The sequence below is a fragment of the Myripristis murdjan genome, chromosome 7 (genome assembly GCF_902150065.1).
Source record: "Myripristis murdjan chromosome 7, fMyrMur1.1, whole genome shotgun sequence".
Lineage (NCBI taxonomy): Eukaryota > Metazoa > Chordata > Actinopteri > Holocentriformes > Holocentridae > Myripristis > Myripristis murdjan.
In genome coordinates, this window is record NC_043986.1 from 32216472 (window position 1) to 32228654 (window position 12183).

The 12183-nt window shown below is 41.1% G+C and overlaps 1 protein-coding gene across 1 annotated transcript; it reads right to left on the minus strand.

The window, feature by feature from the left end:
• Nucleotides 1-68: 68 nt before the first annotated feature.
• Nucleotides 69-11675, minus strand: LOC115361597 (pleckstrin homology domain-containing family N member 1). Its single transcript, XM_030055069.1, has 11 exons — nt 11317-11675; nt 8499-8598; nt 7181-7327; nt 5520-5606; nt 4760-4847; nt 4262-4398; nt 3809-3955; nt 1958-2044; nt 1519-1594; nt 1340-1416; nt 69-539 (listed from the first exon to the last, which is right to left on the minus strand). Exons 1-11 carry the CDS (start codon nt 11409-11411, stop codon nt 408-410), a joined length of 1173 nt encoding a protein of 390 aa, XP_029910929.1. The 5' UTR covers nt 11412-11675; the 3' UTR covers nt 69-407.
• Nucleotides 11676-12183: the final 508 nt, after the last annotated feature.

A 12183-nucleotide genomic window follows, 5' to 3' on the forward strand; every position in this document is an offset into this window, starting at 1 on the left:
TTTGTTTAAAAAGTAGAGCATTATTTCCTTTAAGAAAAAGAGATCCAAGCAAAATGTACAATTGCTAGTGTTCTAACAGCTCTACAGACGCTACGGCCAACATTTCTGTAACAATGGTCGGGTCTCTAAGTGGGTCATGGCCTGGTTTCTGTTGTTCATCACATGAACAGGAAAGCAAGACCACATCATTTCATATGCCTGAGACCTTTGCTGAGATGAAATTGCCTAAATTGGGTCTGAAAAGGTTTTGGTTACTACTGTCAAAGCCGTAGATCTCACAACAGTATCACCTTTTTGTGGTACAAGTAGAAATAAATGCACTATGTACATGTTATTTACAGGTTTTTTTGTTTTTTTTTTAGATAATTACAATTCATTTCCAAGCCTTTGTGCAGCCTGCTTATGAGTTATCTCCATCCGTTGCTGTGGCATTGGTCGGCTGTTATCATTGGCTCCTCCGACTCCTTCCTACTCCTTTGGAGCTTTGGCATGAGTGGTGGGGCGGCGTGACTCGTAGTAATGTAGCTGTTTTTTTCTGGCTGTAGATCCACAACAAAGTCACATTTACACACTTGTTTTGCATCTGAGGTGTGAAACAACATTATACAAATTATATTGCTTGCAAATAAAAACTTCATCTATAAAAAGTCGGTTTTTCATGAATCAAGAAACTGCCTTATTTTAAAGGGGCAATAAGGACGACTTCTCCGGCCTCGTCAAATGACCATTTATCTGAATAAAACCATACTAAACCAAAAATCCAGTGACAAATCGGTTTTTATTATTCCAGTATTTTTTACTTTTTTGTTTATTTACAAACATTTTTTGAGGAGAACATTTTGAGGTCAGCATGTACATCAAGCTTCCTGTTTTGAGAAAGCAATGTCATCTTGGTTTTTCATAGCCATTTACAGTTGCCCTATTGATCGTTGGTGTAGCCGAGTTGGAACCTGCAGCACATCAGTATCAGGATCAGTGCTGAAGGGGCTGATGAAATGATGCCACACCATCTGTAAATAAGGCCTAGGTTCCAAAATAGCTAACTTGTCCTTAAGCTAGTTTACGTCTCTCTTTATTTAGAAAATATGAATTTATTGTTTGTGCCAATTACAGACCACCCAAGAGGGCTCTATGTATTGTTGTTGTGGTTCCTATTGTTTGCCAATAGAGGGCAATGAAAGATCACAAATTACTTAATGCCCCTTTAAGACTGACAATCATTATAGTGCAGTTTGGATAGATGCCATGGCCGCTGAAATTATGAAGCCTACTCAATAAACAACACAAAATCACTCAAATTCAACATTCCTCCATTCAGTCTAAAGATGAATCAGTCTACCTGTTGTAACTGGAAGATCCAGTTCTGGTAATCCTCCAAATGGGTACAGGAAACCTGCAGCGGCTCCACCAGCTCACCTGAAGCACAGCAATGATCAAAATTAAATGAATATATGCTTCGCTGCTGCTCATTTTACTCCACAGTTACACTTCAGCTGATTCTGCATGACTGTTTGTTACCTGTGAGCTCAAACTCCAGTCGTCCAGGCGAGGCTGACCTCTCCACTGCCTTGATGCTTTGTCTAGGCAGCCTACCCTATCATGTGTGAAAAGAAGGAGGAAGAAGAAAGCTGTGCTGTGGGTTGAAGCAGGTGCAGGACGTCTCACTTCCACATAATCGTACTCAAATGAACACGAGGATCCTCGTTTTAGCTGCTGATTGACGTGTTCTGTTTAACAATACCCAAATGAGATTCCATTTCCATCCGTTCCAATTTTAATTCAGATACTGCAGGTGCTGTTGTAGATGACAGGTTTGAGTTACAGAATGTGCACCTGTGCCATATGTCATACGTCAAAAGAACAAGCGCTGTGTAATGATAACAGGGAAGCGCAGTTATGTCACTCTGTTCAAAGAGGTATTATTAAGGAATTTTCCCATAGTGTCATTTTACACTACCTCATATCTTATATTCAGCCGTTTGTTGTCCACGGACAGCAGCAGGACATCATGAGGGAAGAGAACCATGAGTCTTTCTTGAAGGCCCTGCAAAACAAAGGCAGCAACGTCACTTGTTTTTCAACACTGGTTTTACAAAGGTGTAAAGCAGAAGAAGATGGTGCCCGACCATGACCATCAGCAATGATGTTTGACTGCTGAAAGTGATTTTTTTTTTATTATTCTTTTTTTGTCCTTGTTTGTGAATAATCAAATTCATTCAAATATATAAAATTGAGAAAAGTCAACGTGACCTCTCTGGGTGATAATTACAAATAGCACCCATACAGTCTTTGGCAGCCTCTAATGTTGGAATGTATCAATAACGTCCCATGCTGTCCTGGCCTGCCTGTATATACACACACTTGTGCCCAAAAATATATGCTTACTATCATCTAAAAATAGCTAACTGACCATGCCGATGGGAGGTACTGTCTGAGGGGTGACGCTAAATTTGTATTGGAATACTGTTACACTGTCTGGTCCCTGGATCACTTAAGGCTCATTTACACTGAATGTTAAATAAGGACACAGATACAGAGCCACCTGTCCGTACTCTGCATTCATTTCATCCGTTTTTGTGCATGTTTTCAGAATGCTTATGGATACGGACAAAACGGCGCAGCACCACCAGGAATAGTGAGAGTTGTGTGCAACCAATAGTTCAAGAGAGACTGGTCTGTGAGCGAGACGTGAAGAAGAAATTTAAAGACTTGATGATATTAGAGAAAAGAATAGTCCATCATGACCTCAAAGGCCACCACTGTCTTCAACGCCGCCTCTGCTTCTGCCTCTTTGTAGCAGCTCCATTGTTACGACCTCCTCCACCATCACCATTTGAAACTTCAGACTCTGAGCTGCCCTCTAGTGGATTTACTGCTTAACATCCTTGACAACGTAAAGGATGCATGAAGGTGTGTGGGCAGTGACGGTTACATGGTTTGAAATGGACGTATTTATTTTCATATGTCAAGGGAGCAAAAGTGAGCCTTTAGTCAGGGCGATGATCCCTGGATCACAATCAGTTGAAACCCCTGGTGTGAAAAATGAGACCATGCTGAGAAGACTGGCAGCCTGGCCTCTACGTATCATTTTACACGGGGAATTATCAGGAAATGTGCAGGAAAATTGCTGTACCGCACAAAACAGGAAGACAGCGATGTTCCTCCACAGCAAACAGAGCTAAAGCTTTCACAGTTACAGACGATGGAAGGAGTGAATAGCCAATGGAAAAATCACCTCAACCACTTATGTAGTGTAGTGTACACACAGATATACAGATACCCACCTCTTTTTCTCTTTAGGATATACCTACACATATGCTTAATGGTCAGTTAGGAGTATACCTACCACATCACCACTACAGTCCTGCCTACAGCATGATAATCTACTTGAGAAGCTTTAGCTCTAATTGTGCCACTGGTTTGAGATAGAGGCTGTTAAGGTCTCACTTTAATTACACCTAGGCATCTCAGTTACTTTCACAATGATGCAAATGTTTAAAACTGTCACAAGTAGCATTTTTAACCAAAATGCAGTGTGTTCGCATTGTTATCATTCCTTGTTCACTATTTTAAAGACTAAGTCAACCCCAAACCCAAACCCAGGTGATGTCATCACCCATAGAGAACAACAAGTTGTCATCAAAGACCAGGCACCTACTTTTCACACTGTTTTCAATCAGTGCCACTAACCTGTGCCAGATAGCAGAAGGACAAAACTGAGAGGCTTTTAGCATACTATATATGCTATATTTTATAGTATATTTTAGAGCAGACAGAACTCTGGAAATAGACTGTCAGAGAGTCTCACCTGTCTTTGTGTGTTAATGATATGGACGATGGACAAGTATCCTATTTTTCCCATGTGTTGTATGGGGGAGCCCTCCCACTGCCATATTGGAGCTTGTAGTAAGTAGGTTTTCAGTTCCTCTCTTTTCCAGTGCTCATCGCAGGGTATCTAGGGTAAAATAAATTTAAAAAAAAAAAATGCATACTTTAAATTAAAGGAATAGTACACCCCAACATGTCCAGGACCACCAATCCATGCCGTCTCCCAAACTGCTGAAGTCAACACAACCATCCTTTCATAAGCATAACCCACTCTGTTTGGTGGTACTCCCAACTTAAATGGAGTCTTAAATGGGGATGATTCATTTTAGCATAACTGTCTTAGAATAGCTTTGTCATGGGCAAACAACTGTCCTCCACTTCATTCACAGTGGAAATCTGATCTTGTCAATTTGCTACAAGGAACTGTCCTTACTAGATAGGAGAGAGCACAGTGGGAAGGACTGATGGGTTGTGCCATTGACTTGTATCTCCTCTCTTCTAGGTGCTCCATCCATTTCCTTGACTCTGCAGCACTGGAACATATGAAGACCCTGGAGTCCATCATTGGACCTGGGTGGTTGAAGAAGAAGATGGAAACTGTACTGTATAGGACTGAACAATTAATCGAAATATTATTGAAATCGCAATAAGTGCAATTTCCAAATCACAGGAGCTGCAACTTGTGACATAACATTGTGGTAAATAAGGTTTTGTGGTGCTACAGAGATTCCATTGTGTACAAATTGTACTTTCCAGAAGAAAGAAAACATCTTTGTTTGACACAGACCCCAACAAAAATCACGCCATCATCTGTAAAATTAATCTCAACATGATATTTTTACAACAATGTTCATCCCTAAGTTTTACAAGGCCTTGATCCCACGCTTTGTTACCATATATTAGCTGACTCAGGTTATTTCCAGTGACTCACCACAGATCTCAAACATATTTGATGAATGTGATGTGTCAGAATCCAGTGAGATGGCTTTGAAGGAAAGTCCAGATAGGGGAAGTATGCCCTGAGAGATAAAAGAAACCAAATGTTGAGAAATAATGAGCATCATTGTATTTATTTTCTAGGAATTTCCCAACAAACCAATGCCAACATTGGCAGCCTTTGTCAGACTAGTTCCTATTAGATCACATGTTTATGTGTCCTGTAATTTGGTTTAACAGATCACTGATGACTCAGCAGCTGTTTCTGAGCTGCAGTAAATGTTTGTCAAAGGTTCTGCATAGACCTGCTACATGTTACACCTATTCTTGCATGCATCTATGTTAGCCATATTGATTGGGGCTAAATTGGGGCTACAGGCAATCTTCAGTATTTTTTTAAGTACTGTCCATTTGAAGTTCTTTCCTGACAGATTAATACTGTATGTTTTTAATGATTATCCAATCAACCAATCAATCGGTCAATCAACCAATCAATCAGTTAATCAATAAACCAGTCAGTCTGTCAATCTGTAATTAAGTCAGTAATTGTGGAAAATTCCTCTATAATAATTCTTTGTAATGTAGTTTTAACATACAATTGCAAAATGCTTGTTATAGCTTAAAGATATTTATGTCTTCATATTGTTTTCACTTTCTAGCACACTCATAAATAAGAAAAGACTGACTACAAATACATGAGCCTAACTGGAGGATAACTGAGGGTCTCTGTAAAGTAAATGGCAAACAGCACACACCTCGTAGATGAAGTCGTGGCGGGAGTGGTCCAGGGCCAGGATCAGCAGATGGAATGAGAACAGCACCAGAAAATGTTCACTGGTTTCCTGTGGGATCAATGAAGACAGTTAAGATGAGTTCAGTCCAAAACAAGCACAAGAACCTGGACAGAACCACAGAACTCAGTTCTTTCTGATGCATCTGTACATGATCCATAGCAACATGTGCTCATACAGCAAGTTATTCCCAAACAACTGGACCAGAGACAGGCACCTACAGTGTGTTGCCATGGTGGGGTTTGAACATTGGAAGCCTCATGCCAAACTGCCAGGAAAACATCTCTTATTCACCACAGTCATGGCTGCAGAGGGCAGCTACATTTTTTTTTTTTTTTTTTAAACTGTATGAACTTTGTTTACTATGCTCATTAACTCCAAACAAAGATTATAGTGCTTGGAAGTTTTATGAAAACTGTCACAGATATACTTTTTGCACTTTTGTTAAAGTGCTGTTTTCACAGCTATCAGTAACCAGAAAAAAATCTGCTGCACATTATCAAACCAGACTTTTTGGAAAAATTTGCGTGGATTAAGGCAGCTGTTCTTAAGACTGTTAGCTGGGGGGAAGTCCACCTCAATGGCAGGAGGCTAACAGTTATGCCCCTTTTCCACTAGTACCTACTCAGCTCGACTCGGCTCGACTCTACTCGGTTTAAGAGCTTTTCCATTAGGTGGTAGTACCTGCTAGCAGGTCCCATTTTGGGACCTACTCAGCCGGGGTTCCAAGCGAGCTGAGTCGAGTTGAAAATGTGACGTAAACGTCGTGCAGGCAACTGATTGGACAGGGAGTGACGAGAGTGACTCCTGCACGAAAACAAAACCCGACATTTAAAAAAAAAAAAAAAAACGGCAACAGCGGCCGTGCGCATTGATCATCACTGAAGTTGTCAAAGTCGGAAAATGGCAAGCAAACCGGTACCGCGGTCAAATAAAGACGTGGAGACTTTTTCTGAGCTTGGTGGCGGCCCAAAGAATCCAGAGGGAGCTGGACGGTGTGCCGCCTTGCTTATGACGACTCCACCCACGGCGAGGTGCTACTCAATTGTAATGGAAAACCACCTAAACCGTGTCGAGGCGAGTAGAGTCGAGCCGAGTAGATACTAATGGAAAAGGGGCATTAGCATTTGGAGCATCCAGCCAGTATCCAGCACTCAGTAACAATGAGAGGAAGATAGCACCACTACTGTCCTACAGAACAGCTGGGGGGGAAGAGAAATAATATAACATTTTTTCAAATGGGTGAACTATCTCTTTAAGTTTTCAATTGTAAATCACAACCTGATTTCAGCACCTGCAGCAAAATTACCTGTCTATTTTTTTACTTGATTGTTTACTAAACTTTAAACTACATATTGCAAAAAAAATATCTTATTATTCTCAGGGAGTTGGTGAATATTTTACCTGACTCATAGGCACAGCCAAAACTGAAAAAGCATAAGAAAAATAAGTTCACGGTGACAAATGATTACTGTAGATCACTAAACCATCAGCTTAGAAGAAACCACAGTCTTGAACGCTTCACTAATGTGGCTTCCAAATATATATTTCCTCTCTTCTACTGACACTGGATCCAGTGTGAGTGCCGGCCCCGCCCTGGCTCACCCCGCTGACTGCCAGCTTACCTGTGTGTAGCTGTTATACACAGACACCAGGGAGGAGTGGACGATCTCTCCGTACATGTGAGCAGGTTGGCCCTCCCAGTCCACGATTGGCTGCTGCGAGTAAATCCTGTGGTGGAGCTCATCCCTGCTCCTGCCCCACAGCACCACCTAGAGGCACAAAACAGCACAGGTGAGTCTAATGTCGGCCTAAACCAGAGATTAGCTCAGCTTTTCAGAACAAAACCAAATGAAGTAGAGCACATAGGATGATCTGCTGTTCCAGGGGTGATACAGCAGCACTGACCTGACCTTGAAATACATCACTTTAATAAATAAAAATAAAATAAATGAATAAATAAATAAATAAAAATTTTTGGTAAGTTTTTTTTTTTTTTTTTTTTTTTTTTTCTGGCATCTGTTTTGCTATTTTCTAGTAATTTTCTTGTAAATTTTTTTATTATTTGTTAATCATTTTCTAACATTTTGGCTTATTTTTATTTTTTATTTTATTCATTATTTGTTTTATTAACATTTTTTCTCAAATGTTCCAATAATTTTTTTGCTGCAATAATTTGCTAATTGCCTATTTTCCTGTGTTTTTCAAAGAATTCAAATGAATTTGGTTTCCAAGGGTTAATTCATTAGACGTTGCTACGGCACACAAAAATATGTACAAGTGATTATTTTAACATTATATTTTACTCCCACCATTATGAATTTATTTGAGTAGTATGACACCTAGACAATTCCATAATCAACACAAAGCAAAATGTCTCTTTATATCAGGCCAAATCACTTCAAGCAGGGGTCCAAAACATGAACAAGTTTGAAAACCCCTGTACTGTTTAGCATGTGACACTGCTTCCAATGTGATACAAGTGCTTTCTGGATTTCCATTCATTCCCAAATATGATTCACTTCAGAAAACAACTGTTTTCACAATTCACTGTACTGAGAGGTGCTTTAACTCTCTTTCCACCAAATGACTCATGCTTTCAAAAACAGACAGACAGACTTCACAGACACTTACTCGCTGGGACTTTTTGGAAGTATCTTTGATGGGATTGGTGTGTGTGTGTCAGTCACCCACCCAATTTTATGTCCTATAAAATTAGAACCATACTAAACAGGGACTGCAACATCTCTCTCCTTTGTCATGGAAATTCTTGTAGTGTGTACACAGAGCATGACTCGCCTCAACACAAATAACAGGTCAAAGTGGAAACTGTTGATACTCATGTCTGCTGGTGCCTTGATACACTCTGTTTTCACACGTGTTCACAAGTGTGAATGTATTTGCAAACTGATCAACTGCTGCTCTGAAAGCTGAATACTGCACCTCTTGTTCAAGATGTCGTACTGAAGGGTAGCGAGGTGGCGGCTCATCTTTCCCATTCTTCACTGACAGCTGAAGTCTGGTTTCTCCCACATTCCACAGGCTGGGAAAAAACATGTGTTGCATTAGCAGATTTCACCAGATCACATCATTATCATGCAGCAACAGAAGGGTGGCACAGTGGCTCAGTGGTTAGCAACGTGGCCTTGACAGGAAAGTCACAAGTTAGGTTCGCGGTGCTTTTTTTGTGTGTGGAGTTTCCTCCCACACACCAAAAACACAGAAACCAGCTGGAATCAAAAGTAGATATGAATTTAAGTGTCTGTGTTTCTTCTCAGTGCATGCTGGGATAGGTTCCAGCCCAAGTACCCCCCACACAGAAACCAGCAGGTAGACAAGACAACATGAATGAAAAGACCATTTTGTCATTCTTTTCTCTGGGTTTGATTTTGACAATTCATAATAGACCTTCTTCAGAGCAGCCATTTTCACATAAAATAGATTCAAGATTCAAGATTCAAGATTTATTCGTCACATGCATGAATGTACAGGTACAGCAGCAGTAAAATGTAATTGCAACAACTCCAGCACTGTGCAAGTAAAAAATAAAAATAAAAATAATAATAATAATAACGATAATAATAATAAAAAATAATAAAATAAAATAAAATAAAATAAAAATAAAGATAAAATAGAAAGAATATATGACATTCCTATATACAATGAACAACCTGTATACAATATACAACAATATACAAAAAGTACAAATAAGTAGGTGGTTAGTACAAATGAGTAGAAGAACTGAGTTGCAAAACCCTGAAGAACAACACGCTCCGGAGGTTCAGAGTTAGTGTGAAACCGTGAGACCAAGTGACAGAACCTGACGCCCGGTACTGGGATTCAGGAGCTGTCAACAGCAGACAACAGGGGACAACTAATAGGGTCAACTAATAACATTAAGTATGATTCTGTTCGATTAATGTCTAACAGAGCCAGGGTCCTGCTATTGTTCATGCTGGCTCATTGTAAAGACTCTGCTACACTGAAACAGAATACAACTTTTGTTAATGTCATTAGCAATACCTGGGTTTACCCTGCTATTTCATATCAAAATGGCTGCATGACCAAGTAATGCTGCATGCGTCCATGTCTTCATCTGATTCATGGGATGATTTGGAAGCCTCCTGGTTTGTGAAAAAATGGAATTGCATTCATGTGCTTTGTAACTCAGAGGGGTTGTTGTCACTGCCTGAATGAGTTAATTAGCTTAATTAGCTGGTGGCAAGAAGGTTAGCTTTCACCAACAAGGTTCACTTTAGCCAACGAGCTTAGGTCTTTTTATTAAAACAACCTTAGCGGAAAAAAGCAGTGGGGGACTAAATGCATTAAACATGACTTTGGTTTTTGAATTTTTTTAGCTGTGGCTCACTGAGGTATTATCAGATCAAATTTCTTGCCATTTGCAGACAGCTCTGTACAGTGAGCTGACATTGAAACCTCACAACTCTGACTTGATTGTGTAACTTGCTTGAAAACTGGAATATACAATAAACGCGACACCACAAGGACAGGGCATAACACCTGTGTTTACCCTGCTATTCTATGCCAAAATGGCTGCTGCGAAAAAGGTCTGTTTGGATGCTTTTAGCTCAAAAACAGTGACTCAAAAACTTCGGCAAATAAAGTCTTATTTGCTGAAGTATCAGAGCCTCTCCTGAGCCCCCCTAGAGCCTACAAATGATCAGACATAATCAGATTATTATAACCAGAGCATAAAAGACAGACCCACCATCTGACCCTTCACACACACACACACACACACACACACACACACACACACACACGCACACACACAATGATCTGCAGCTATCATCAAATTTGGCTCCCATACTTGAAACCTCGCCCATCTCAGAGGAGGCAGCCAGTGCGTTTGCCAGTACTTTGACCTCCTGTATAATCATCAGAAGGCAAACAACGTCCAGTCCGGACAAAAGGCTGTAATAGCTCCCTGCTCATTTGTGTATGTGAAAGGCCACTGTGCTTCTGTGCACAGCAGCTGACTCTTCGCCCTGTTGTAGTGTAGACACATAAGGACTGGTAACTACTGTTGCGATTAGCCTCTGCTAATCCCGTGTCTTAGAATGAGTGGGGATTTGTCCCGCCCCCTTTTCTGAATTAAACCTCTCAATGCGTCGGCCACTGTCTTAAAGTAATCTCCTAATCACATCATTGCAGCATCAGTGAGTTCCTAAGTTCATGTTGAGTAAATAGGAGCCAGTTAGTTTTGCCGCCTTATTGCTGCTGGGTGTTGATGGCTTGCAAGCACATGGACTCTGGGTGTTGTGCTGAGTGGGGTTTCATCCTTAGAGGATTTCTCTTTGAGAGCATATCGACTCCAAACTCATAGATTCTGATGAAAACAAACAGAAGTTTACCCTGGAAAATGGCACAATTCAACAGTGTGTAGATGTGGGGGTTTTTCTTCTTCTTTTTTTTAAGTGCTGGAGGCTATCCGCTTGTTATTTAGAGCTGAAATGTCAAACCAAACCAGAGAACCTCACTGTAACAGAGAGGTGCTGTTTTCACTTCACAGGCTGTTACTGCTTCCTCTTTCGGGACGCACCGACAACAAAACCAAACCGCGTGTTTTATCATGCTCACCAGCATAACATCTCAGCGAGTATACAGATTTAAATTCATGTTTTGGGTCAGTTTCTCCCATGTCAGTCATTGAAGGTGACTGACACAGAAGATTCCCTGGTGTTTGACTTTATGGAACTCTAGGCTGCTAGTGTAAATTATGAAGTTATTTTCCTCTTACCCTAAATTGTCCCCAGAAAGTTCCAGGAGCTCGATCTCATCGGGGCCCACTTCGTCTATCCCAGTGTGCCTCTGGGTCACACTGCAGCATCCCATGACTGAAGAGTCCGCTCCTTAGTGCCTCGCTGTCAGCAGCCCTCTAGTCCACAAACTGAGCACCATCTGCCCGGGCAATCATCCCCGCTGCTTCTGTGCCACACTTAAACCAAAGAGATAAAATATAGAGAGAAGGGGGGTGGGCCTGGAATAGACCAAAAGAGGATATTGAGTACTGGTGAAGGGGGCTTGCTGCTAATCTCTAGTTCCCCCTTTTTACCAGTGAGCGCCGCTCCACAGAGCCCCCAGAAAGAAAGGAGTCAAAACTGCTGAAGAGGAAGATGGTAGTGGCAAGAAGCATTTGCCGAGTCACAGCGCTCTTGTTCCTTCCTTCCTGTCAGTTGGCTGTCCGCAGAGCACTGTGCAGCTTCCTCAGTTGTTTTTTTTTTTTTTTTTTTTCAGACCTGTTAACCTGCTAACGTCTGTATGAGAAATAAAAATTGTCCCTATTGCCATGTAGGGACAGGTGTTCAGCCACACTGGCAGCGGTAGGCAGAAAAATGCAGCTCTTAAGGGCAGCAACCCTCTTTATGTTGTTGAGTAAAGCCTGAGTATGTCAGATGCTTTTCAGCCTCCTTTTGGAGAAGCAAGCAGATGAGGCAACTGACTTGGGAAAGATCAGACCATACGGGCGAGCTGTGTTTACATGCATGGAGCTACGACATCAGCAGGCATGCAAGATAATTATAAGTTATGAAACCGAGAGGTAACGAGTTGCAGTCATAACAATAAGCCAAAAGAAATGTCCTCTGTCTTGATCTTGCTGGTTAGA

Bases quoted from the DNA above. Each gene is read 5' to 3' on its own strand.
- LOC115361597 (XM_030055069.1), bottom strand. From the start codon at position 11,411: ATGGGATGCTGCAGTGTGACCCAGAGGCACACTGGGATAGACGAAGTG. The intron at 4,399-4,759 runs GTGAGTCACTGG...TCAACCACCCAG, and splicing joins AAATATGTTTGAGATCTGTG to GTCCAATGATGGACTCCAGG. The intron at 1,595-1,957 runs GTAGTGTAAAAT...CACACATGATAG, and splicing joins GGCTGAATATAAGATATGAG to GGTAGGCTGCCTAGACAAAG.